At 56.2% G+C, this 25,852-nt stretch overlaps 2 protein-coding genes and 1 long non-coding RNA gene across 3 annotated transcripts; 1 reads left to right on the top strand and 2 right to left on the bottom strand.

Annotated features, from left to right (window-relative positions):
• Positions 1 to 2,802: 2,802 nt before the first annotated feature.
• MYL9 (myosin light chain 9) lies at positions 2,803 to 12,229 on the bottom strand. The gene is made up of 5 exons (XM_030288649.4): positions 12,072 to 12,229; positions 10,768 to 10,842; positions 4,905 to 5,108; positions 3,668 to 3,829; positions 2,803 to 3,503 (listed from the first exon to the last, which is right to left on the bottom strand). Exons 3-5 carry the CDS (start codon positions 5,086 to 5,088, stop codon positions 3,331 to 3,333), a joined length of 519 nt encoding a protein of 172 aa, XP_030144509.1. The 5' UTR covers positions 5,089 to 5,108; positions 10,768 to 10,842; positions 12,072 to 12,229; the 3' UTR covers positions 2,803 to 3,330.
• Positions 12,230 to 15,195: 2,966 nt separating this feature from the next.
• On the bottom strand, positions 15,196 to 16,246 carry LOC140680391 (uncharacterized). Its single transcript, XR_012051592.1, has 2 exons — positions 15,718 to 16,246; positions 15,196 to 15,425 (listed from the first exon to the last, which is right to left on the bottom strand). It is a non-coding gene; the product is annotated as an uncharacterized lncRNA (long non-coding RNA).
• Positions 16,247 to 17,265: 1,019 nt separating this feature from the next.
• Positions 17,266 to 23,445, top strand: RAB5IF (RAB5 interacting factor). Its single transcript, XM_002194082.6, has 4 exons — positions 17,266 to 17,491; positions 19,100 to 19,203; positions 21,050 to 21,179; positions 21,739 to 23,445. The coding sequence occupies exons 1-4, from the start codon at positions 17,267 to 17,269 to the stop codon at positions 21,778 to 21,780; spliced, it is 501 nt and encodes a 166-aa protein (XP_002194118.3). The 5' UTR covers position 17,266; the 3' UTR covers positions 21,781 to 23,445.
• The last annotated feature ends 2,407 nt before the right edge of the window (positions 23,446 to 25,852 follow it).

The raw sequence follows: 25,852 nt of genomic DNA, 5'->3' as shown, positions 1-25,852 counted from the left end.
CCCAGGGGGATGCTTGGATTCCCAGGGGGATGCTGGAATCCCCAGCCAGCCTCCCAGTTATGGACACTTCCCAGACTGGACTCTCCATCCTTTGCCCACCCTCTGATACTCAATCTGCATTTTTAGCACAGCAAATTGGATTTGTGGTCGGCTGTGCTGGCTGTTTGCTGCCACCCTGCCCCTGGGGCCGCTGCTCCAGCAGCAGCTCCTGCTCCCTGCTCAGGGCCACTGGACCTGCTGCAGGCTGGGATTCCCCAGCAGGACTGGTCCTGGGAGCTGCCTCCAGCTGGAGCCCGTGTTTTGGGAACTGCAGTCCCTCCATCTCCTCCTGCCCATTCCCACGGGGAAGCTCTGCTCTGATTCCTTCCTGGAGGCCGGAGGGCAGGACAGACCCTCTCAGCAGCCACTGCTGTAACTTTTTGTTCTCTGATGTTCCTTTAACCTACATCTCTACATGGCAAGAGGAGTGTGGGGACACCAGGATGGAGCTCACAACGCTGAGAAAAGCAAACACTCCGTGGTCAGGAGGTCCTGGGCTGCACTGGGAGCTGTCACAGACCTGGCCCAGAGCTGGGCTGCCGTACAGGAGACAGGGACAGACTGGACAGAGTCCAGCTCAGGGCCATGAAGATGATGGAGGGACTGGAGCATCTCTGCCGTGAGGAGAGGCTGAGAGAGCTGGCACTGCCCAGCCTGGAGCAGAGCAGGCTCAGGGCATCTCATCCCTGGGGATAAACACCCGGGGGGAGGCTGCAGAGGGGACAGAGCCAGGGACAGCCCCAGGGGCCTTGGGCACCAGGTGACACACAGGAGGGGCCCTCCGAGCTCAGGAGACACTTCTGCACTGGAACAGCTCTTCTAGACTGACCTAAAGGTTCACCTAACCTGGTGTCCCCCTGCCCCAAGTGAACACTTCTGAAATGAATGTCTTTATTTTGCTGCTATTTAATACCTTTGAAAAGAGTCAGATCAGGACCACCTGCTGTCTCTGCTGTTTCTGATGCAGCCCAATTACAGTTGACTTTCTGGGCTGCCAGTGCCCATGGCCAGGGCACATCCAATTTGTCACCACCAGCACCCCCAAGTCCTTCTCCCAGGGCTGCTCCCCACCCACCCAGCCCCAGCCTGTGCTGGTGCTGGGGCTGCCCTGACCCAGGTGCAGGACCTTGCACTTGGCCTGGTTGAACTCCATGAGGTTCACGTGAGCCCAGATAATTTTGGAGTTTCATCGATTCATCGAATCCCAGAATGGTCTGGGCTGGAGGGGACCTTAAAGCCCATCTCGTTCCTCCTCCTGTCATGGGCAGAGACATCTCCCCCTATCCCAGGGTGCTCCAAGTCCTGTCTAACCTGGCCTTGAACACTTCCAGGGGTGGGGCAGCCACAGCTGCTCTGGGAAACCTGTGCCAGTGAAGTTTATTTACTCTTCCCATAAATACCCCAGTGTCCAATAACAAATTTGTTCTGCTTTGCTGCCTCAGGGCTGAAAGTCCCACGGTGCCACCACAGCTCAGACCAAGCAGTTTTGGCAGCTGCTTGAGGGAGCACCTCTGACAGGCCCAGGCTGGAGTCTGTGGCAGCTCCCACCTCAGAGCAGCAGTGGGTCCATCCCATTCCTGGCCCTGTGAGAATCTGGGCTGCTCACAGAGGATGATCCCTTGGGGTCAGAGGGGCTGAGCAGCACTGCTGAGCAGCTGCTCCAGGAGCTGATCTGTCCCCAGCTCCAGCATCAGCTCCTCTGCCCTAAAGTGATGTCTGTCGGATGCTCACTTTGCTGGGTGTCACAGTGAAGGAGGTTTTATAAAGCATCCAGGCCTCCAGAAGCCTCCAGCCAGGGAATTCTCTCTGGCTGTGGGAGAACTGTAGGTTTTCCCTGGCAGAGCAGTGAATTAGGGGAGAAGCTTGGTACCCATGAGGCTGGAGGTGGGCTGGTTTGGGTCTGCTGCTGCAGAGCACAAGCCCTGACCCTGGGGAACTCCCTGGAGATCCCGGGTCACCCTTTCACATCTGACAACTTAGTTCCTTTTTCCTGGTGTTAGTAGTGCCTGCAAAATAGGAGCACTGAGACCAAGGAGAAGCTTTTCATTCATGGATCACCTCCCAGGCGAGAGAGCATCACCTGGGGCCTGGCAAGGCTCTGATGCCTCTGAGCCTGGCAAATGCCCACGTAGCTCCCTCAGACCCTACCCGAGCCTTCCCAGCACTGGCAGCATCTCTGCCGTGCACTGTACCCTCACCAGGTTTTGTAGGTTTGTCCCCCCATTTTAAATAAAGAATTGCTGGAAACTCATGCTTCCCTCCAGGGCAGGCTTCAAGCAGCATTTTAAAACCACAGCTTCACAAGGTATCAAGGTGGGAGCACCCCATGCTCCCACACCTTTGTCAGGGTGGTGACAAATAACCAAACCAAGGGGACAAACCTCCTCCCCATTTCTTATCCTCTCTGTCTCTTGCCCCCCCGACCCGTGCAGGGTGACACCGAAGGACAGCCAAGCCCCTGGAACCCTGGACCAGCTGACATGGGGAGCATGGCTGGCACCTTGCCAAGTGTCTCTCAGCCCATCCTGGCACAGGGGCCGAGCAGAACCACCTTCAGCCCACCAGCTAAGGCAGAAAATGATGCTCAAGCTGATTTTACATCATTTGAGAGCAATTTGGTTTCCAAACCAGGCTGCCCCATTGGAAAGGGCCCTAGCTGACACGGGCACTGAGGTGAGGAGCTGCAGTGCCCAAACTTTCCCAAAGCCCTGGGCACAGCACAGGGGGCACAGGGTCACGAGGCAGCCACACACAGCACACATCTGTCACACCCGTCAGGCTTTATACACCCCTTCAGCTTCCTAAATCCCTCAGATCTCAGGCTCTAAAGCCATAAAACAGCCAGGCAGGAGGAACAAAATGGGGGTTCTTTCCTGAAGGGGGAGTGAGGGAGGAGAGGGAGAGGGGCTTTTCCTCTATGGGCTGTGCTATGGGCCTGCATGGGGCTCTCTCAGGCTGGACCCAGCCCAAACCCCTGCAGGTCAGCAGGGGATGCTCACCCCGACTCCGGGATCAGTGGCATGGGGACTTTGAGGGGGTCAGTGGCCGCTGGGGGGAGGTCACAGCAAGGCTGGGGCAGCCAGTGGGTGGGAGAGGTGATGGGAAGGGAAGGCTGGATGGGCACACAGCAGCACAGTGATGGGAGTGTGTTCCTTCCAAGCGTGTCCTGATGCAGGGTGATGGTCCTGGGAGGTGTTTCCCGTGGGAGGAGTCTGCTGTGGGGCAACAAGGGGGGCCCAGGGGCAGGTGGTGTGCAGGGGATGGGGCAGAAGGGGCGAGTGGCTGCAGGCTCTAATCGTCCTTGTCCTTGGCCCCATGCTTCAGGATGCGGGTGAACTCCACGTAGTTGAAGTTGCCCTTTTTGTCGATGGGCGCCTCCCGGTACATCTCATCCACCTCCTCATCAGTGAACCTGTCCCCCATGGTGGTCAGCAGCTCACGCAGGTGGTCCTCGTGGATGAAGCCTGCAAGGAGGGCAGGGCACAGCGTTAGCAGGGGGCACCAGGAGGGCTGAGCACAGCACCTTCCCCACCTCTCCCAAAGCCACCCCGCTCTGGAGCTGCCTGGGGACTGTCCCCGAGGGCGGCCCAGCCCCTGTGCTGGCTGTGGCAGAGGGGCAGTGCTGCACCTGAGGCCTCCTCGTCGAAGCAGGCGAAGGCGTTGCGGATCACGTCCTCAGGGTCGGTGCCGTTCAGCTTCTCCCCGAACATAGTGAGGAACATGGTGAAGTTGATGGGCCCCGGCGCCTCGCTCATCATCCCCTCCAGGTACTCGTCAGTGGGGTTCTTCCCTGCGGGACACAGGCAGGGAGGCCGTGGATGCAGGGCCCTGCTCACCCAGCTCCCACCCCCGGGGTCAGCCTGTGCAAACAGCTGGAATGACTTTTATCCCTTGCACATTGATCTGCTGGTTCTTGTTCACCCACCCCACGAACATGGGAAGGGAGTTTCTGCAGTGCCCAGTGCTCCCCTCAGCACCTCTCCTGATGCTTTCATCTACACCTGGGAACAAGCTCTGCTTTGGGGGAAGTGCAGTAATTGATTTGGGGGTTACTGGAATGAAACCCATGGCTTTTCCCATCCCCCTGACAGCTCTGACGAGAGGGGCAGCAATGTCCTCACACAAGCCTCGTGTTTCTATGTCCCCAGCACTGCTCCCACCATGGGTGCACTGGCGATGGTTCAGCTGCTCTGCTGAGGTCTGTGCCCCCAGTGCTGGCCCCTCTCTGCTCCCAGAGCTCTGGCCCCCTGGGAGGAGGGAGATCCCTCCTGTGGTCAGGCAGGACCTCCAGAACAGGTTTGGCCGCCAGGTCAATAATTGACAGATCTCCCAAAGTGCAGCGGAGATACCACTGGGGGTGGGAGGAGGGAGCCATGGTCTGCAGCAAAGGAGAATGGCTCAGAGCAGGGAGTGGGAACAGACCTGCAAGTCTCAACCAGCCCAGGTATCACACCGGCACGGGGACCTGCCTTTGTCACCCCAGCTGAGTGCTACAGGAGGGCTTTGTTCCACATGGGACAGCCCCAGTGACATCCTGGGGTGAGTCTACTCAAACACTCCATGGCTGCACTCCTGGTGCTCCCAGGGCAGAGCTTCTCCAGCTCCGAGGGTCTCTTCCCTTCTGGTGAGTGCACCTGTGAGCAGCACACAGAGCTGCTGCCCTTGGATGCCTCACAAACACCCCTTCTGTCAGCTGCTGGAGCAGAGAAATCCCATCCCAGGCTTTGAGGCATCCCAACACAGCAACACAGCCAGTGTCCAGCGCCGGGTGTGGGCTGGGTGAGGTCACCCTGCAGCTCTCCCTGCTCACGAGGTGGTGCCGGGGGCAGAGGGACCTGCGGGGCACAGGTGCAGGGTGTCCTCACCAAGGGAAGCCAGCATGTCGTGCAGATCCTCCTTGTCAATGAAGCCATCTCGGTTCTGGTCGATCATGTTGAAAGCCTCCTTGAACTCCTGGATCTGCGACTGGTCAAACATGGCGAAGACATTGGAGGTGGCACGCTGGGGGCGCTTCTTGGTGGTCTTGGCTTTGGCACGTTTGCTGGACATCTTGGCGGCTGGGGGAGTACCTGGGGGCAGGAGCATCAGGAGGGCTGGGGACAGGCCGAGCCAGGGGGCCAGAGCAGGGATACACAGGGACACACCGCCCCGGCACCTCCAGTCCTGTGCCTCAACTTCCCCAGCTGTCACATACTTGAGCAACACAGGGAGATGAGACAGACACAGGGTCAGCCATGGGGATGGGCAGGACTTGAGCTCTGATGAGTTCCATGGGCAGTCACAGAGCAGCAGTTCCCCAGGACCATCCCCTCGGGCTGCAGGCAGCCCTCAAACCCACTCGCTGCCTGTCCTCTCTGCATATCCAGGCCCAGCACCCAGCTGGGTGCCAGTCCCGGGGCCATGGGGATGGAGGTTTTGGCACTTCAGTCACTGTGGCCATGCCTCTCCACCTCCCCTCACTCCAACAGGCTCTCCAGGCCCAGCCCGGCTGCCAGCTTGGGGGGGTCACCCTCGTGCTCTCTTTGTCACAGCACAGAAGCAGCCCCAGCAACGAGCACCAAGGGGTTATCTGCTCCAGGCACATTCCTCAGACACCACTGCTTCCCATGTACATCCATCCATCCATCCATCCATCCATCCATCCATCCATCCATCCATCCCCACCCATCCTTCATCCATCCAGCTATCCATCCCTCATCCATCCCTCATCCATCCCTCATCCATCCCTCATCCATCCCTCATCCATCCATCCATCCATCATCCATCCATCACCCATCCATCCATCCATCCATCCATCCATCCATCCATCATCCATCCATCCATCCATCCATCCATCCATCCATCCATCCATCCATCATCCATCCATCATCCATCCATCCATCCATCCATCATCCATCCATCATCCATCCATCCATCCATCACCCATCCATCCATCCATCATCCATCCATCCATCCATCATCCATCCATCCATCCATCACCCATCCATCCATCCATCATCCATCCATCCATCCATCATCCATCCATCATCCATCCATCCATCATCCATCCATCCATCCATCATCCATCATCCATCCATCCATCCATCATCCATCCATCATCCATCCATCCATCATCCATCCATCATCCATCTGTCCATCCATCATCCATCCATCCATCCATCCATCCATCCATCCATCCATCCATCATCCATCCATCCATCCATCCATCCATCCATCCATCCATCCATCCATCCTTCCATCCATCCATCATCCATCCATCCATCCATCCATCCATCCACCCACTCCTGAGGGGTCAAACACTTCTTGCTGCTATCCCGGTGACCCGCAGCCCTGCCCAGGGAGCCCATGGGAAGGGGCAGAGGGGAGGGGAGCCCATCAGCCTTGGGGGGCTGCAGAGGCAGGAGAGGAGCCAGGAGCCCCGGGGCTGCAGGGCACTGAGGAGGGTGCTGCTGTTACAGGTAATGAATGCCAGGAGAAGGGGGAGCAGCAGTGGGACAGACCCACCTTTGGGGACGTGGCTGGGGTAGTGTGTGTCCCATGGGGAATGGCACAGGGACCACGCAGACCCCAAGCACCACTGGGGCAGGATGACAGCAGGAAAATCTGGTCCTTCCAAGGTGGGGGGTGCTGTGCCCAACTGGAACTGAGGCTCCCAACAGGAACAGGGCTGGAGTAGAGAGCCCACTCCCACCTCAGGATGGCACCCAGTGCCCCTCAGGCTCCCAGCAGGGGGCTGCCAGACTGAGGGATGCACTCAGGGTTTGGAACTCCCTCCTCCCTGACACTGCCTGAGAGGAGGATGCTCAGCTTTCTCCCAGGGGACTCCTGGCCGTGGGGGACAGGCTGGGATGGTCCTGTGGGGTAGGCTGGACCGAGGCCAGCCCAGGGAAGGGACACTGTTTGTGCCACAGCCGTTCCTCCCTCACACCAGCCCTGGCTCTCCTCCTGGCCAGTGTGTGGCTCAGGCAGCAGCTGCTGGGACAATAGCAAATGATGGATCATGAAGGGACTCCACGGTGGAAGAGCAGAGAATCAGTCCTGTGCTCTGTGTGCCCCATGCCTGGTGGGCAGCAGGATCTGGGCTCCTCATCAGTGCCCTGGATGGAGTAATTCAGGAACCACGTTCTCTCTCATGGAGACACACCCCAGTAAGCTGCAGCAGGACAGTCCCTGCTGGGCTGCTCTGGGATCTGCTTCCCAGCTGGCTCTTTAGTGCTCACCCCAGGGGGACCATGGAGACCTGGGAAACATCCCCTGGTGCTGGCATGGACCAGAGCAGAGCAAACAACCTTCAGAGAGCCTTCCCCTGCCCTCCCCACAGATCCCCTCTCCAGGTCTCTCCTTCCTCTCCTGCCACCACTCTCTCAAGGGGTAGCAGAGGTAGGGGCTGGGGCAGGAGCAGGGCACCACCAGCCTGCTCCTCAGCCTGCTGTGGTCTCCAGGTCCTGCAGCTGGGCTGTGCTGGAAGGACATTCCAAGGGCACCACAGAGTGTCAAATCACAGCCCAACACACCATAGTGACCAGCCAAGCTCAGAGGGAGCTGGACACTCTTCCCACATCCTGACAAGGCTCCCAGCCCACTGTGGGAGCACCCACAGAGCCCAGGCAGGGCCCTTCATCTCCAGGGAACATGCCTCATGTCCCCAGGAGTCCTCCCTCATCACCCACATGCCCCCTATTCCAGGATGGAATCCACAGCTCCCTCAACCCCCTCCCTTGTGCTGACCTCAGCTCCTGACAGCAGCCACCAAACCACCTCACATCCCCTGAACTCTCCTCCTTCCCAGTGCCCACCAGGAAAGAGCTGTTTGTCCCTAGGCAGCCAAGGGGAGCAGCAGAGCCCAGCTGTGCCCACCCTGGGTGAGCAGAAGACCTCATCCCGCAGTCCCTCTCTGCCTGCTGCTTCCTCCAGCCCCACAGAGCTCTTTGCAGCAGGCAGCCCCTCTCTGCGTGCCCTGCCAGGCAGCAGCGAGCACCAGTGACACCTCCAGATGGCACCAGTGACCCCCCCAGATGGAACGGGGGTGACATCCCACGGCAGCAGTGTGGGAAGCTCCCTGCAGCACCACAACACCACCAGGCTGAGTCAGAGCCAGAAATAAAAGCTCTGCTGCTGGCCCATGGCACTGGGCTGGCTTTCAAAAGACATCAAATTATTAGCAGAATTATTAGAAGACTATAGAAATAAGCAGGAGTTTTCCTCTCACCACATGAATTAATATTATCCAAATATTTACCCTGCCCTGACTGTGACCAGCAGCAGCACAGCTTGGCACCATCTCCACAGACAGTGCTCTTCAGCAGGGTTAAGTACAATTTTGACAGCACATGGATCTGCAGTTTGATCCAAAATGTGCCCTGGAAAGGTGCTCAGTCCCAAGGTCCAGGTCAGTCGTTCTGTCTCTGCTGTTTGACAGCCCCCTTGGGCTGGCTGGGACTTGGGAAGAGATTTTTGGGTCAGTGTGGGGAAAGGTTCCTGTGCATGGATTCTGTGCAGGAATCTGCAGCAAAACCCGATTCAGCTGGAGCAGTCCATGCTCTGCACAAGGGCTTGATGGCCACACTGCCCTGGTAGCCATGCTTTCCAGTACTCCCAAAAACCCAGTTCCAGGAGCATTGCAGGGTGTGCCTGGCCATGATGCCCTGCAAGCTGGGCTGGACTCAGCTCAAACAAATGGTGCAGCCACCAAAGCTCCAGCTTCCCCTCAGCAAGAGGGAAACACACGGACACAGGTCCTGCTCCTGGCACCCCCTGCTGAAAGCCCCATCCCAACACTGCTCCAGCCCAGGAACTGTGGAATCTGGGCAGCAGAGCCAAGGAGGTCAGTGCTGGGTGACACCATGACAGCCACACACTGATCTGGTCCCCAACTCCCCCTGTCACCAGCTGCCCCTGTTTCCTTGTCCCTCTGCCACTGTCCTGCCAAAACAATTTCCCAGCCTTCTGCAGTGAAGGCGAAATGATCTGCTAGGCTTGTGCCTCCCCACCTGAGCCAGACCCAAGGGACCATGGGGCTGACCTAAAGAGTTCATAAATTAGTAAATAGTTTCGTTTGAAAGAGGAAAGGACTCCCAGTTATCAGTAATATAAACTGCCATGTGTTTCCTCCTTGGTAAAAACCAAGCAAGCAACTCCATCCTGGTGCTGCTTCCTGGCTGTGCTGGGGAGGGTGGGACAAGCCAAAGGGACATGGCAATGCTGCCAGGGCAGGCAGCCTGTCCCAGCCCCATCCTTCCCCTCCTGCCTGCTGCCCCCCTCCCCTGCAGCTCCCCTGTGCTGCTCCAGCTCACAGGCCCGGCGGGAGCTGCGCTGAGGGTGCTGTGACAGGCTGGGTGGCACAAAAGAGGAGTGGCAGGCAGGGGACAGGGCAGCTCCTCTGGCAGAGGTGGCAGCAGCCTGTACCCAGTCCCTGGGGCGTTCACATGGATCAGAAGCTATGATCTCCCAGGATATGCTGCTAAGAGTTTCCCAGGGCTGGCTCCCCAGAAGCTGCTCCAGCAGGAGCCACCTCTGGAAGTGCTGAGGAGGCTGCAGAGGGACTGCCCTGCTGTCCCTGACAGAGCTGGGCAGGGACACCTGCTCCAGCAGCTCCTCCACAGGATCCTGGCAGCGAGAGGCAGGACGTGCCTCCACTGGATGCTTTGGGTCAGGGAGGCAGAGGGTGATTCCAGCAGCCTGGGCTGTCCCGAGGGATGGTCCTGCAGGGCGAACATTGGCTCCTCAGGGGGGACTGTGCTCAAACCTCTGCCCAGTGCCACTTCCCAAAGAGAGGTGCAAGTACCAGTAAGCCACGAGGCAGCCACATTCACTGGTGGGCAAGCACTGCCCCCCCACCACATGCGGCTACCTGGTATCCCCGCACAGGCAGCAGGTCCCACCCCTGCTCCAGGGTGGCAGGAGGGCCAGTGGGGTGAGGAGGTGCCTTGTGCATGCCCCTGGCACAAAGCTTTGCCAGCCGCAGGCACCTCTCACAGCCCCAGGGAGCAGCTCATCTCCCCTGCTTCTTTCGTTGTTAAACCATCCCTTTCCTCCAGCACAGCCCTGCTCAGGAAGCCCATGCGATGTGGCATTTCTCAGCTTCACCAAGGAGGATTTCTGGTGCCAGGGGAGCCCCACTGGCAGCCAGAGGCACCGGGAGCTGCGGGAAGAGTCCTCAGCCCACTCGCCGCCGCAGGAATGCAGGCGGTGCCATTCTGCTCCTTTTATGGCCCTTATTAGAGATCTGGGAAAGGAAGCCTGGAGGTGAGAGGAAAGCAGAGCCTGAGCCCTGTGTCTCCCGTCCAGCCGCAGCCACCGGCACTGATGCCAGGGAGGAAGGACCAGGGCAGCATCAGAGTCAGAGCAAAGTGTGCAGCGGCCCCCGGGGAGGCAGAGCTCATCCCAGCCCTCCCCAGCTCCCACCGGACACTGGGGACCTGGCCAGGTCCACGCACAGCTGTGGGGCTCAGCTGCAAGTTCAGCGGATGCTTTCTGGACTAGTTGCTTCCCACCAAGTTTAGGAGACAAGGAGCTCACCATGGGACACACGCAAACCCTTCCAAAGTTGTGCAGCCTCCCCGGAGAAGCCGTGGCATAGACATGCTCGGTGTGCAAAGCTCCCAGCCCCGTGCGATGCCCGGGGAGGCCGGGAAATGGACTCGGGCACAATTCTCCATGGCCTCGGGCAGTCAGCACAACGCGTCCCGGCCGCAGTTTGCTGTTTTCCCGGGGAATTAAGGGGCTCACCTCGGCAGGGGAATGTGGCCGCAGCGCCTCGGAGGGGGGAGGTGACCGCAAACTCCTCCTACAACCGCACAGAGCCTGCCAGGGAAAGAGGAAAAAAATTCCAGCGATTGAAGGAACCCAACCATCTTTGGTCAGCAGCTGTGGTTGTTAACATTTGGGGATGTTCCACTCCAAAGAATTCAGCTCCGGCCACCTTCTCTTACACATCCATGTTTTAGAGCTCGCCTGGCTTTTATCACAGTCGAAACATTTTGTACCAAAGGGGCATGCTGGGAGGGAAGCCAAGAGGACTTCAAATTTTCATGGGAAAGACTAAACCAAACACAACATCCCTCTGTGCTTAAGGCTGAAGGAAATGAGCTAAATAAAGCTTTTCTGCTTTGAAGAAGTTTATTGCCTGAAGTTGCCCCCAGGTCACTGGGGAGATATCTGGAGCATCACGCATGCATCCGGATCTTGGCTCTGGTCATCAGCAAAAGGACTTGGAGGAAAAGCAGATCTTCCAGGCTGGAACAGTCTCAGAGATCAGGAGGTGGGTGAAGCCAGTGCCAGCAGGATCTGCTCCTGCAGCTCTGCCATCCTGGGGAGGTCAGGATGTCCCAGCTCCAAGGCACTGCAGTTCCCCTCAGCTTGGCTCAGCATCCATCCCCACCTGCCCTTGCGGGACATTTCTGCTGAGCCTGGCAAGAGGCTGCCCGGGTACAGGATTCCCGGCAGGGCACACGGGGATCCTCCTGCCACCCCGACCCGTCCCCAGGGCTGACCTCGGCACCAGCTCCAGCACTACAGAGGTGGCGGAGCGGTGGGGCTGCCTCCCTCTGTCCCTGAGGCAGCCGGGCTAGCTCCCCCTGCTCTCTCAGAAGTACTCCCAGTATCTCTCTCTTCCACCTTCCTGCTCCTCTGCAGGCTGAATTCTGCCCCTGGTGTTGTGAGACCCCACAAAACAGAGATAAACTTCCTCTGGGATGATGTCTGGAGGGGCATCACCCTCCAAGGAGGGATCCCACAGGACCAGGAGCTCCTCTCGGTGCCTGCAGGACTGTGATGAGGCTCAGGGTTGCTGATGGGCGTGAAATGTGAGCAAGAGCTGCTGCCCTGGAGAGGTGTCCCAGGATCAGTGTGAGTCCTGCCTTGAGTGGAGCAGCTCCCCATCCCTGTTTCTCCAGGCTCTGTATTCCGGGGCTGCTCCCCTCGGCTCCATCCCTCCCGCTCCATCCCGCCCCTCTCTCCCCGCCGCGGCCGCTCGTTCCCGTGCCGGGGCCGCTCGTTCCCGTCCCGGGGCGGTCCCGGCGCCGCCGCCTCACCTGTCCCGGAGCGGGAGCCGCGGGAGCTGCGGGAGCTGCCGGAGCTGCGGGCCGGGCCGTGCGGGAGCTGCGGGGCCGGTGCGGCTCTGCGGGACGCGGCTCCGCGGGCGGGCGGGCCCCGGGTCCCGGCCCGGCCCGGCCCGGCCCATACAAGGCAGAAGAATGCGGCGGGGCCGGGGCCGCGGGGCCGGGACGCCCTTATATAGACGAAAGCGGCGGCCCACGCGTGCCCCATCCCGCGGGGGGATGCGCAGCGCCGGGGGCACCGGGCACTGCGGCCCCGCCGGGTGACACGGGTGGGGCTCGCCCTGCGGGTGGCACTGCCGGGGGCCGCGGCTCGCCCGGAGCTCCCTGGAGCTGCTCGGGCTGTGGCGGGGCAGGCCCTTGCTGGTGGGGCTGCTGCAGGACCAGAGATCCCTGCGTGTGGGAATCCAGGGCTTCCCTCTGGCTGCCCTGGCAGGTCTGGGACCCTGGCAGGGGTCAGGAACCCCCCTGTACAGAGCCCCGAGAGACACTGTCTGTGATCTCTGTCCATGGAGAGGAGTTTTCAATCTTACAGGATGAATTACAAGCTTTGAGCATTTGATAAGAGTAATAATTAAGTGTGACACGGGTGCAAAAGTAAAATTTTAGGATTCTAGATTAGGGGTTCAGAGGGGACAAGATGGAGGAATTGTGTGTGTCTTGTCCTTTTCCTCCTTCTTCATGCCCTCCATGTTTCACTGTGGTGTTGGCATTTTTCCATTGGTTTAGGCTGGGGACACGCTGTTTAATGTAGATGATAGATATTGGTACATGATTGTAAATATAGTACACGTAGTTTCTGGTATATAATGTTTGTAACATCCCACTGGGGGCAGAGCCCCACACGCTGCCCTGCAGGACAGAGCTGCGGCAGGGCAGCAGAACATGTTATAGATAAGCAAGAATAAACAACCTTGAAACCAGCACAGACGAATTATGGCTTCTTCTTTGGCAACGGGGCAGAAAGACAGAGACTTTCTACAATCTCGGAATCACCAATACCCACAGATTCCGACACCTGGGGGTCCGTGCAGAGGCCAGACAGGGGCCACAGGCTGCACCGTGAGTGGCCACGCAAAGGGAACAGCGGCCAGAAGGGTCAAGCAGCCCCTCAAAGGCTCTCTAAAAAGTGGCCTGGAGCAGAGAACAGCTGGGGAAATGCCCCGTTCCCAAGAAGGAATACAGAGCTTGGAGAAACAGGGATGGGGAGCTGCTCCACTCAAGGCAGGACTCACACTGATCCCGGGACACCTCTCCAGGGCAGCAGCTCTTGCTCACATTTCACGCCCATCAGCAGCCCCGAGCCTCATCACAGTCCTGCAGGCACCGAGAGGAGCTCCTGGTCCTGTGGGATCCCTCCTCGGAGGGTGATGCCCCTCCAGACATCATCCTAGAGGAAGTTTATCTCTGTTTTGTGGGGTCCCACGACACCAGGGGCAGAATTCAGCCTGCAGAGGAGCAGGAAGGTGGAAGAGAGTACCTCTGAGAGGGAGTGCTCTTCTGGGGACACAACCCTGCGCGGGCAGCCAGAGCAGGACTGCCCAGCCTCAGCATTCCCAGGAGCTCCATCACTGCCCGTGAAGATGTGAGAAATTGAGGCTGAGGACCAGGCCCTGATCAGAGGGGACAGCATGGAGCACACTGCACTTGCAGCAGCACAGATGAAGAACAGAAATGAACAGTGACACAAATTAATCTCCAGCTGCCATTCTCCTGCAGGGCATCACTGCAAACAACAGCTAAAAAGCAAAAAAACCTGTTTCAACCCTGATATAAAAGCAGTGGCTGTGCCCTCTGGCCAGCTGGCCTGATCCTGCCCAAGGCATGGAGCTTGCTCCCACTGGCTCAGAAGACCGGTGACCTGCTCTGCCAAGAGCCTGACTGACATGGGGACATCCTACCCATGTCCCCATACTGCTTGGATGAAATCTGCAGGGGCATTGCCCCCTCTGGGGGGCCACAGAGGCTCCTGACCCTTCGCTGGAAGCAGGTGTCCTGCCTGCAGCCCCTCTGAAGGACAGGCCATGGGCTCAGAAGCCAGGAGAATGCAGGAGTAGAGTTGGAAATGCTGCTGGATATTATGCCAGGGTGGAGACAAGCCAGCCAGGGAAAGCACCATGCCCATGAGCTGGACAGGGAGGCCCCAGAAGGTTTGTCTTTTTAATAAAAAATATAAGGAAAGATTAAAAAAAACCAAAGCAAAGCAAAACAAAACAAAAAAAACAGTCAGGAGTCAGCCAGCCTGAGCTGCCACCCCGTGGCTGGTCCCAGAGTTATCTGTGCTACAGAAGCCCAGCCTCAGCAGGGCCCAGGTGCTCCCAGGAGCCCAGCAGGAGCAGGAGCCACCTGCAGCCCCTCTGGGGGAGCTGCTGTCCCTCGCTGAGCCCTGCTTTCTCACCACTGGGCAAGTGTCCAGCCAGGCCTCTGCGAGGGGAGCTGCTAAAGAGGGGCTGCAGGCACATGGCAGTTCCTCCAGCTTTGCAGCCCTACAGCTGGGCCACCTCTGCTGTCCTTTGAGCCCCATCCAGCCCTTCCTGCCTTCCCTGTCTGTGCCCAGGGCTGCCCATGTTATCCTTCTCCCCTGCTTCCATGTGTCTGCCAACACACATCCCTTACCAGGGCCTGTTTGTGCCCTCTGGCACCTCTCCTGCCTCCCTCCAGCTCTTTCAAGCCCAAATTTAATTTGCTTCTCTCTCTCTCAGCATCAGGCAATGGAAATAGTGTAAAACAAGCCATTTTTTTAAAGAGTGTGAATTTCAGTTCAATTCCCTGACCCAGGTGTCTTCATCACCACGCAGGCATTTCCATCCCTGTGAAGTGGGGACAGGGACACTGTTTCCACTCTACCCAAGCACTGGAGGAGTGTCCAGGGAGCAAGACTGGAGCCAGGACACATCTGGCCTGGACCTGCTGTGGGGGTCAGAGGCAAAAGAGGTGCCAAAGACACAGCGATGACCCCACACTGCATGTCCCCTTCCTGGCCATGCCATGAGGCTTCTTTGGCTTGGACCAGCCTCTGGCTTCTGGCAAATGCCCAAGGGGCTGGAGGTGATCAGGGCCTGATAGCCTTGCAGGAGCAGGACAAGACACTTCTCCATAAATCTATAAGTATCTCACATAATCTGTATTTAAACAACATGGCCCCAGCTGGAAGCGATCAGAGCTCTGGGACTCCTCAGCCTCTTCCCTCTGTGCTGACCCCACCCAGCCCACACAGGGTCAGCCTGCACCCATGGGCTCCAGGTCCTGCTGGCAGCAAAGCAGCTCCTGCTGGAGCGTTTAGAACTGCAGCCAGGCTCTGGAGATGCTCAGCACATCATGTCTGCAGAACTGTGAGGTAACAAGAAATGCAGGACCTCAGGCCTGGAGTTTGTTACTGGGAAAAAGGAACGGCGAGGCTCATGCTGTGCCAGGGATGTGCACAGCAGGGGAGGGAGGAACGGCTCCACACAGGGCACCTGCGGAGGGCTCAGCCCCACTGGCACCGGTGAGGATCCCCATGCCACCCAGGGCTTCCAGCAGTGCCTGGAGCGGCCCCAGCAGCACCAAAGTCAGCTGTCAGGAGCACCTGGAATATTCTCCCTAAGGCCCCTCTCTACCCACACCACCCTGCTGAGCCAACCTGCGGGACGGCTCCGCGGGCCTGGGGAACGCAGCGGGGACAGACAACCTGCGCACACCATGCAGGAGTAATTCTGGCATGTTTTTCCAGGAGAAATGCAACTGGCCTGAGTACCACTGCTCCTGGAAGGCAAGAACATAAAAAAGAGTCAAATCTTTAGGGCTGCACATGTGATAAGTCTATCCACAGCCCCCATATGTTCAGCTGCTCTAAGGTCAGGTGAATAACCAGGTGAGAAGCTGGACGACCGTGTGTATCCTACGGACTCCCAACCCTCCGTCCCTGTGGAGCCTCCACAGTCAGGCTGTGCACCGGGATCCCCTGTGCTGGCCTGTTTGCAGGCTCGGAGACACTGCAGGGCTGCGAAGGGCCGTCCCCTCTCCCACCCAGCAACACCGGCATTGCTGTCTGGCCCTTTCGCTGTGTTATGGCCCCGTCAGGCCGAGACTAGACTGGACTCCCTTCCCTTCCCTTCTTCCCTTCCCTTCCCTTCTTCCCTTCCCCTTCCCTTCCCTTCCCCTTCCCTTCCCTTTTTCCCTTCCCTTCTTCCCTTCCCTTCCCTCCCTTTCCCTTCCCTTCCCTTCCCTTCCCTTCCCTTCCCTTCCCTTCCCTTCCCTTCCCTTTTTCCCTTCCCTTCCCTTCCCTTTTTCCCTTCCCTTCCCTTCCCTTCCCTTCCCTTTTTCCCTTCCCTTCTTCCCTTCCCTTCCCTCCCTTTCCCTTCCCTTCCCTTCCCTTCCCTTCCCTTCCCTTCCCTTCCCTTCCCTTCCCTTCCCTTCCCTTCCCTTCCCTTCCCTTCCCTTCCCTTCCCTTTTTCCCTTCCCTTCCCTTCCCTTTTTCCCTTCCCTTCCCTTTTTCCCTTCCCTTCCCTTCCCTTCCCTTTTTCCCTTCCCTTCCCTTCCCTTCCCTTCCCTTTTTCCCTTCCCTTCCCTTCCCTTCCCTTCCCTTTTTCCCTTCCCTTCCCTTTTTCCCTTCCCTTCCCTTTTTCCCTTCCCTTCCCTTTTTCCCTTCCCTTCCCTTCCCTTCCCTTCCCTTCCCTTCCCTTTTTCCCTTCCCTTCCCTTCCCTTTTTCCCTTCCCTTCCCTTCCCTTTTTCCCTTCCCTTCTTCCCTTCCCTTCCCTTCCCTCCCTTTCCCTTCCCTTCCCTTCCCTTCCCTTCCCTTCCCTTCCCTTCCCTTCCCTTCCCTTCCCTTCCCTTCCCTTCCCTTCCCTTTTTCCCTTCCCTTCCCTTCCCTTTTTCCCTTCCCTTCCCTTTTTCCCTTCCGTTCCCTTCCCTTCCCTTTTTCCCTTCCCTTCCGTTCCCTTCCCTTCCCTTTTTCCCTTCCCTTCCCTTCCCTTCCCTTCCCTTCCCTTCCCTTCCCTTCCCTTCCCTTTTTCCCTTCCCTTCCCTTTTTCCCTTCCCTTCCCTTTTTCCCTTCCCTTCCCTTTTTCCCTTCCCTTCCCTTCCCTTCCCTTCCCTTCCCTTCCCTTCCCTTCCCTTCCCTTCCCTTCCCTTCCCTTCCCTTCCCTTCCCTCCCCGCCCCTCTCGGCCGCCGTCGGGCGCGGCCCCGCCCATGTCACGTGCGGCGGGCCGGGCCGGTTCCGGGCCGGTTCCGGGCCGGTTCCGGGCTGGGCGGGCGGATCCCGGCGCAGGATCCCGGCGGAGCGGGATGAGCGGCGGGCGGCGCCGGGACGAGCCGCCGCACCCGCAGCACCACGCGGTGGCCAACGGCGGCGCGGCCGGGCGCGGCTCCGTGTGGGGCAAAGCGCTGCGCAGCGACTCCGCCTGGCACGACAAGGTGGGGCCGGGGCGGCGGGACCGAAGGGGCCCTGAGGGGCGGGCGCGGGGGGCCGGGACCCGCCTGGCGCAGCGGCTCCGTGCCGCGAGGGTGCCGCCGGCCCTGAGCGCAGCCGAAGCCCTGCGGGGACCCGCCGGGCCGGCGCTGGGGCGGTGCCGCGGCCGGGCCGTGCCGGGGCCGTGCCGGGGCCGTGCCGGGCCGTGCCGGGCCGTGCCGGGGCTCGGCAGCGCCCCGTGCCCGCGGCCCCGGGAGCGGCGGGGGCGGTTGTGGGCTAAACGCTCGTAGTGGAGTGCGGCAGCCGCCCCGCCGAGCGGAGCCGTGTTTCCCGGGGCCCCGTGGCGGCACATGGCCCGGCCGTGCCCCCGCGGGGCCCGGCTCTTTGCTCCTTGGGCCTGGAGCCAAGGCAAACGCCCTGGTAAGACACCTCCGTTACTTTTGGCATGTGGTTTAAAACTCTTCTCGGATTAAATAAAAATTTCCCTTGTATGGCTCGAGGAACGGCAGAAACAGCTTTCCGAAGTTCCCCTGTGCCCATCTGCCGTGTGTTGCAGGCTCCTGCTCGGTGCCTCTCCTGCGCTGCCGCGGGTGACCCGCTGGGGCTCCGCTGGATCCCTGCCATGCCCGGGCCCGCAGCGTGTTCCAGGCATTCCGCTCCCTGCTGCTGCCTTTGCTTTTGGCGTGGGGAAGTGGCACGCTCTGTTTCGTGGGGGTCACACAGCAGTCTGTGTCACCTTTTCCTTACCTGTGGTTCCCCGGACTGTTGAGACTCGTGTGTCCCTGCCCCCTCGCCTCTGGCAGATGGAGCCGGAATTTCAGAGTCAGCAGGGGAGCAGGGACAGCTGTGCCGATGTTTTGATCCAGTGGGAGGTGAACTGAAGGCTGAGCTGCCTGACAAGTGCAGTGACCAGAAGAAATGTCCGTATCTGACATGGATTCACGTCTTCCACATGGACCTGAACAGCTGCACATCCCACAGGCTTTGGGGGGACCACAAAGGCTTTGAGGGGACCACAAAGGCTTTGGGGTCTGGGGGGATGCTGGGACAATCCTAGTCCTGGGGAGGCTGGGAAAAGAGATGTGACCTGAAGTGAATTTTATTAAAGTGAGAGCCCTGCTGCTGGGCTGCAATAGCTACAGAAGTGTGGGCCCTTGGACACAGGAATGAGCACAGCCCTGCTGCTCAGGAAGCACAGGAGTTCTTGTGCCATGAGTGAGTACAGCTGTGCTTTGGAGCTGCCCTGAGCCCTGAAAGCTCTTGGGCGCAGGAGGGCCTTGGCCAGCGTGGGTGGAACACTCTCAAAGCATAAACATTTCTTTAAACGTTTATTCCAGGGGATTACTATTGCACCTTTAGTAAATAAGGGGATTAGAGACTTGTTGGCCCATCGGAGGACAAAGCTGTGTGTTTCATGTGGAAGCAGAGGAGTCCAGGGTGCACAATGCCCCAAGCTGCTTTATGTGTTCTGAGTGAAATATTTTATACTCTGAGTGGGGAACTAAGTGTTCAGTATGCTGAATTTTCACCTGTTAATTGTGTGGTGCTTTAAAAAAAAAAAACAAAACTAACGTAATAAATGCCAACATTTTTCTTGTGCTTTGTCTCCTCAGGACGAGTTTTTAGATGTGATCTACTGGTTCCGGCAGATCATTGCAGTTATTTTGGGAATCATCTGGGGAGTAGTTCCACTGAAGGGATTCGTGGGAATAGCAGTGTAAGGTTTATTTCCTTTTCTGTCTCGTGTACGTTCCCACATTTGGGCTGGCCTGGGAGCCTGTTTGAGGCTGTGCTGTGAACAGTGGGCTGGCTAAAGGCAGGCTCTGCTTGCTCTATGTCTCACAGCCAGCATTTCTTTCCATTGCTGGTTGCCATGAAATTCATCTGCATCATAACATGTCCATCAGTCTCTTTCTCCTCAGCCTGATTAATACTTCTAAAATTTATTATTTGTTTTGTTATTAAAGGGGGCAATAGCAGAAGCAGGGAACCAGCATTTCAATTAACTTGGTGTATGTCCTGCATGAGTGGTAGGGGCTGGGAGTGTGGTGCCTGCTGTGATCACCCAGGAAGGAGTGTTCATGGGGGGAAGGTGTGCATGTCCTGGTCTTTGAGCCCTGCTCAGACAGGAGGCTCTATCAGCAGACAGGGGCAGCTGCTCTGTGAAAAAAAAAAAGGTTTGCTCAGAATATGAGAGGCTGCAGGTCCCAAGCAAGCACAGTGGCACTGGCACAGTGGCATGAGCAGAGCTCAGCAGCACTCCTGGCTTCCTGATACGGCCCTTCAAGGCAGTGCTTGAAGGGGATTTGTGCATTGAATCCCAAGACATGACAGCCAGGTCACCTCCCCAAAGGTGTCTGAAGGCTGCAGTGAGTCGTGATGAGAAAATGTGCTTGGCCCTGACACTCACCTGGAAGTGTTCAAGGGCCAGCAGAGGTGGGGACACAGTCCTGCTCTCTGCACATCTGCTCTGGGAAGATGCTGGATCTGCTCTGGGGAGTCTTCATTTGCAATTATCTCTGCATAGCCAATGTCTTAATAGTCGAGCTCTTGCCTCACAGCTTTTCTTAGGCAAAGTTCAGTTGTCAGCTTGTCCCTCCTCCTGAGTGTTCTGGTTTTGGCAAGAAAGGGGAGGGGTGATGCTCCAGCAGGAACCTGGTTAGTTAGCTGACAAAAGGTTAAATGTGAAGTGCCCCCAGGAACAGTTCATTGTTCTTACTTAGTCACTGTTAATTGACAAGGCACCTTCAGGCACCTAAGCCAATTCCTGTGCTAAATGTTATCAGGAGGGATTTGGTGTACAGTGGAAAACCAAAAGTTTCTGGAAGTGTGTGTGGGTTTCTCTGTGCTGTGCAGTGACACAGCTGCTCCAGCTGCTGCTGCTCACCCACTTTGTGTGTGTGTTGTCATCCCACCCTTCCCACATAGCCTTCCTTGCAGGATACCGACCTGTCCCAGCCCAGGCTGCCCCAGCCCCAAGCTGGGCTGGTGTAAAGCCAAACCTGTCTTAGGACAAACAGAAGGTCGTGTTTGTTCTCTCTGCTGCAGCACAGACCGGAGAGCATTGAGGTGTCTCAGGCTGGACCCTAGTGCTGGGACTGCAGGGCACTGTTGAGTCCGTGTGGCTCTTATCTCTTCTTCCCTGCTTGGTCCTGGGATGCTCACAGAGATCTAACCCTGAGCATGGAGGTGCCAGTTTTCCCTCTCTGCTGCCTCAGAGTCAAGAAGCACACACAGATCCTCTGTAGAGGCAGAACTATCAGTCTGCAGGTCAGGAGAACCTGCCATTTTGCAGCTCTAAGGATACTTCCAGCTTTTGACTTCTGCCTCTTGAGCCCTACTAGGAGTAGGTTGTGCCTTGTCAGGTGAACTTCATCCCAGCCTGGAAAGCTCACCTGAAGGGGCTCTTTCAAGGAAGTGACTGAGCTACCTGGGAAGCACTGCAGGAAAAGAATTCCTCTTTGCTTCCACTCTGCTGTAGATGGAAGATATTTCACTGTATGGTATGTGGGATACCTAGAGCCTGTACCACTGCAATGATGGTTCCTAACATCTCCCTGCAGATTCTGCCTGATCAATGCTGGTGTTCTGTACCTCTACTTCAGCAGCTTCCAGCAGATAGATGAAGAGGAATATGGTGGGACATGGGAGCTAACGAAGGAGGGATTCATGACATCTTTTGCACTCTTCCTGGTAATGCCTCTTGCTGTCTTTAAGATGATTTGTGAATTGTGTTGGTGCACTTTCTGAAGACCTGGGAAGAGAGCAGGGGCAGTGGTGAGAGAAGGCAGATGTGTTAGCACCAAGCGGCAGTAACTGGGATTGCTGCCTGTGAAATACAGTGCTGACACCTGGGATTTCTCTGTAGTAATGGATGCATCAGCCACTCCCATCCTCTGTCCTAGACACCATGGTGGAGTCCCATTCCATCTAGAACTAGTTACACCTGGACTGGTGTTTTGGGTGTCTTTGTTTTTCCCTTACTCCCCTTCCCCAAGTATCTGATCACACCACTTGATTAGCTGGTGCCTCTAAATCCTTGGAAGGGCTGTGGTGGGATTTTAATGTGGAGAGGCTGGCAGACAAGTTGAATGCCACCATTTAGGGCAAGTGGTGATCCTAAGATCTCTCCAAGATCACCTCAAAGCTGGAATTCAGTCACCTGTTGAAAGCAAGGCCTGAGGCTTGTTTGCTGTGTCTGAGACCTCTCCAGAGGCATCCAAATAACCTTCCCTTCCTTTCCTCCCCACAGGTTGTTTGGATAATCTTCTATACTGCCATCCACTATGATTGACACAGTCTGCAGCATTTGCCTGTCAAATCAGTCATCAATAAGTAGAGAAGGTTTTAATAAATCCTAGTCTTTAGTGGACTGGTGGCAAAGTGGGGAAGTCAAACCAGCTCTCCTCTGTACCAGTGGTCTGGGCAGCCTGGAGGAGCCCCAACTCTTCTGCTGGAAAGCCTGTCTCCATTTTTTATACCCGTGAATTATTTGAACTATTGAAAAGCCATTGGAATTTTTGGAAGTGGTTCAAGACTGTTCAAATTTGGAACTTTCTGTGACTCTAGCCAGTAACTCTTATCAAGCTCCTGTGTGCTGAAGGTTGAATCTATTAATTTAATGTATGTATGACCTTCTGTTTGAAATCTGTCATTAAACCCTGACTTGTCTTCCATGGTTGTCCTTTAGACGGTGTTTCAAAAGCAGCTGTAGGTATGTAGGCAGAAGGCACAGCAGCACCCAGGACAAGAGCTGGTGGCTGTCCTTAGCATGTTTTTGTAGTAACCAGGTCTGATTTGATTAAACAGACTGTGTTGTTACCATTTCTAATTATTTTTTTGTTTTATTTGCAAATCAGTTGTCGATCAGAATTTTTAAATGCTTTTTGCCGAAGACAAATTTTTAAGTGATTTTGCTAGGAAGAACTGATTCATTTGGTGAACCAAGATGTATTCAGGAGGCTTAGAAGCTCCACTGCACTCTGCCAGCCTGACTACCAAGTTGCCATCACATACCTCAGAGCTTCATAGTCTCGAAGGAGTCATTCTGGAGATACCCTGTTAAATGTTAGTGTTTCAATTTGATTTTAAGATCTTGAATTCAACTGCTCTTTGTTCATAAATTCAGGACACAAAAACACAATCAAGGCAGCTATTATCTTAAATGCAGAAGTACCATCTTGCAAACTGGGCAAAGTATACAACCTCTGGTTTGGGAAGTGCTTGATCACTTCATAGCTCAGTCCCTCCCTAGTCATGCCCTTTTTGTGCATCAATAGGGAGTCTCTGCTTTAAGGTATTTTTTAAGAATGTATCTTTCAGAAATAGTTCTTGGGAAACATGCACAGTCCTTGTTATTGTCACAGGACCTTGTAGTCTTGTTGCCATGTGGTCCTTGCTTCTCTAAACAGCTCAGGCACCCAAAAAGAGTCCTGACCTAATGCTGCCTTATAGTGAGGGGTTGGTAGTTTAGTGTGCTCTTGCTGCAAGCCTGCATTGCCTCCTCTCTGGTGGAAGTGCCACAGTCTGACTCTCACTGGGAGTGCAAAGCCAGGGATCTCAATCTCCAAGTGCTGAGCCAGGGCAAGCCTCCATTCTTACCAGGGAAAATCTGTCTGGTCTTGGTGAAGAAACAGCCCTGGTTATTTTAGGTCCTTGCAATGCCAAGGGAAGAGTGCAATAGCAGACAGCTTCTGCTACTTGTGAGTGGCCAACTTAAGTAAATTATCTCAATAAAAACTTCTTTATTTTCTCCCCCCAGTCCCCAAACTTTTAGTCTGCTACTTTCTCTTCCTCTCCTATCAGCTGAAATCATTAATTTCCCATGAAAATTGCATAGCCTGCTAGTTCTAGGTCACCCTTTCCTGTCTGTCTGCATCTTAGCTGCTTACAGCCATCAGTAAAACCATTGTATACTTGAAATGCTCCAATAAATGTTGCCTGAATAATCCACTGTGCAGCTTCTGTGTCCTCTGGTCTTTGATGTTTTGTAAAATGGTGGGTGTGTGGGACTCCTTTCAGAGTCAGATTTTTTGGTAAAGTTTTTGGGATTCTTAGGTCTCTTGTGCTGCACTTTGAGAAGAGGCCAGAAGCATTTGCAGTGGTAGCAATGCTTAGATCCATGCTTTGGCTAAGCCGTGTTGACTGTCCAAGCTCTTCCACTCCTTTAGCGACTGTCTCTGCCCCATGACACACTGAGCCAGTGCTCCTTCCAGAGTGTTCAGGTGTGGTGTGGAGCAGGGCCTGGAGCACTGCTGCACCTTGTGCAGAGAGAGTGCAGAGCTGCTTCCCTGACCCTTTGCTCTGCTCCTTGCTTGCCTGTGCTCCCACCAGTGCAGCTCCTTGCACAGTTCAGTGCAGTTCCAGGGGCTGGAAGCTGAACCTGAGCCGAGGAGGATCATGACCATGAACAGACATTGGCCTCTGGATCTCTTTAGGCTCCTTGTAAAGAATCTACTGATTGCTGTTGCCCAGCTGCAGGTTTTTCTCTCTTCACTGTTTTAAAGGGTGTTCCTGTTTAAAGGGGTGCCTCAGGAGCTAGGAACTGGTATCCCCTGAGCTGGTCAGCATGAGAACTAAGTCTTTGGTGTCTGCTCATGAAGGAAGGAGTTAATTTTAAGAAGCTCATGGGAATGTGGCAGCCAGCAGAACGGAGCTGAGCATCTTGCAAACAATGAGAACTATAAATTCAGGGAGCACTTGCAGAGATTTGAGAGGTTGACACAAGAATGGTCTAGTGGAGAGCATGGTTTGGTGCTGGGAGGACAGGAGAGCAGTGGCTGACAGGAGCAGGGAATGCTGTGGGAGAGCAGGGCTTGGGCAGCACCCCTGCCCTCACAGTTCTGCACTGATGCAACAAGCTTGCTCTGCACTCTGTACTCCTTGTTGGGAAGGAGCCAAAGGCTGGTGGGGTCAGTGCTGCCATAGTGCCTCAGCTCGGGGGGAGAAGAGTGTCCTTCCTGCTCTGGAGAGCTGGGCTGTGGGAGCCCAGCTGCTGGGATGCAGTTCCAACAGTAGCTGTATCCTCATGGAGCTGACACAGAGGCTGCACTCCCCGCAGCGGAGCTCCCTGCTAAGCTGCAGACCTGCAGAACATCACCTTGGCTTTCAGCAAAGAGCAGCCAGTCCCTGGCAGGAAGGAGAGAGAGATCCCCTTGCCTAACTTTGCTGAGAGGTGAGCAGTAAGTGTTTTGTGCGGTGGACCTGGTAAAGCAAGTTTCTGGTGTCCTTGGCCTCCAGGCACACAATGTACTGAAATTAATGCAAGTTACTGTGAGTGTTAAAGGGAGAAAACTGGGGTGGGTGCCAAGGGGTGTTGGAGGGTGGGTATGCCCCCAGGCATCTCCAGTGCTGCCAATCCCAGTTGTCAGAGCCCAGCTAGACCTGCCACTGGCACCTAGCAGTGCCTGTTGGGGTGGCAGCACCCCCCAAGGAACCTCTGTCCTCTTCATGGGGTGTCACCATCTCTGCAGTTCCTCAGCTCGATTTCCAAGCTTGCAAAGACTGTGCTCACAGCTGTTAGCTTTCAGCTACCCACAGGTGTCATGAAGCTTGTAATATTGAGACAATATATTCAAATAAACTTATTTTATAAATTAAAATTTATAAATTAATTAAACTAGATAAACTAATTAAATCTCAGCTAACATTTGAATATAGATTCATGCGGTGAAGTAGAATTGGAATTACGTGACTGTACGAAGTCTCAGGATTTTAGAAGGGTCCTCTGGAATGCACAATCCCTATGCAATGAGCTGAGGGCTCTCAGCCTCAAGGAGTTTCATGCTGACCCTCAGGGAGAGTCCCCAACTGCTGACCCACAGCTCTGAGGAGCAACACCACTGCCCCCTCAGCGTGGCTCCTTCCAGAGCCCATGGGATCTGATCTGTGGTAGGACAGAGCCACATTAACCTTCCCTGACTGGGGCTCTGACCTTCTCCCCCACCTCAACCCCAGGGGCTGGTCAGGCTGGAGCCAGCCGTGACATGACTGGCACGTCACCAGCCAGAGACGCTGAGGTGGCTGCTCCTGCCACAGCCAATTGGTTTGGGTTTGTCGTGAACACCAGAGAGGCAGAGGCTGGGTTCGTGGGTTGATCCTCTGCCAGGCAGTGGGTGGAAGAGGATGCAGTATGGACATAGCTCCTGGCCTTGGACAAGATGCAGTGGTGGGGAAGAAACGCCTTTCCAGCTGCTGGGGATAGGGAGACTGGAGAGATGCCTGAAAGTGGAGCAGGCTGAGACTGGTTTGCAAAAGCCAAACTATCCTACTCCTGTCCTTATTTCTATTTATTGATTTACTATAACTGGCACTAGTCATGCCCTCAGGCTGCTGGAGGCACAACCAAAAGCTTGCCAGTGCCTCAG

Source organism: Taeniopygia guttata, chromosome 20 (assembly GCF_048771995.1).
Source record: "Taeniopygia guttata chromosome 20, bTaeGut7.mat, whole genome shotgun sequence".
NCBI lineage: Eukaryota > Metazoa > Chordata > Aves > Passeriformes > Estrildidae > Taeniopygia > Taeniopygia guttata.
The sequence above is the reverse complement of the archived record's forward strand: the minus strand, read 5'-3'. Positions and strand labels throughout refer to the sequence as shown.

Excerpts from the sequence above, each read along its gene's own strand:
- MYL9 (XM_030288649.4), bottom strand. The coding sequence starts at position 5,088 with ATGTCCAGCAAACGTGCCAAAGCCAAGACCACCAAGAAGCGCCCCCAG. Across the intron at positions 3,830-4,904 it reads CGACATGCTGGCTTCCCTTG|GGAAGAACCCCACTGACGAG; the intron begins GTGAGGACACCC and ends TGTGTCCCGCAG. Across the intron at positions 3,504-3,667 it reads CTTCGACGAGGAGGCCTCAG|GCTTCATCCACGAGGACCAC; the intron begins GTGCAGCACTGC and ends CCCTCCTTGCAG.
- RAB5IF (XM_002194082.6), top strand. The coding sequence starts at position 17,267 with ATGTCACGTGCGGCGGGCCGGGCCGGTTCCGGGCCGGTTCCGGGCCGG. Across the intron at positions 19,204-21,049 it reads GGATTCGTGGGAATAGCAGT|ATTCTGCCTGATCAATGCTG; the intron begins GTAAGGTTTATT and ends ATCTCCCTGCAG. Across the intron at positions 21,180-21,738 it reads CATCTTTTGCACTCTTCCTG|GTTGTTTGGATAATCTTCTA; the intron begins GTAATGCCTCTT and ends TCCTCCCCACAG.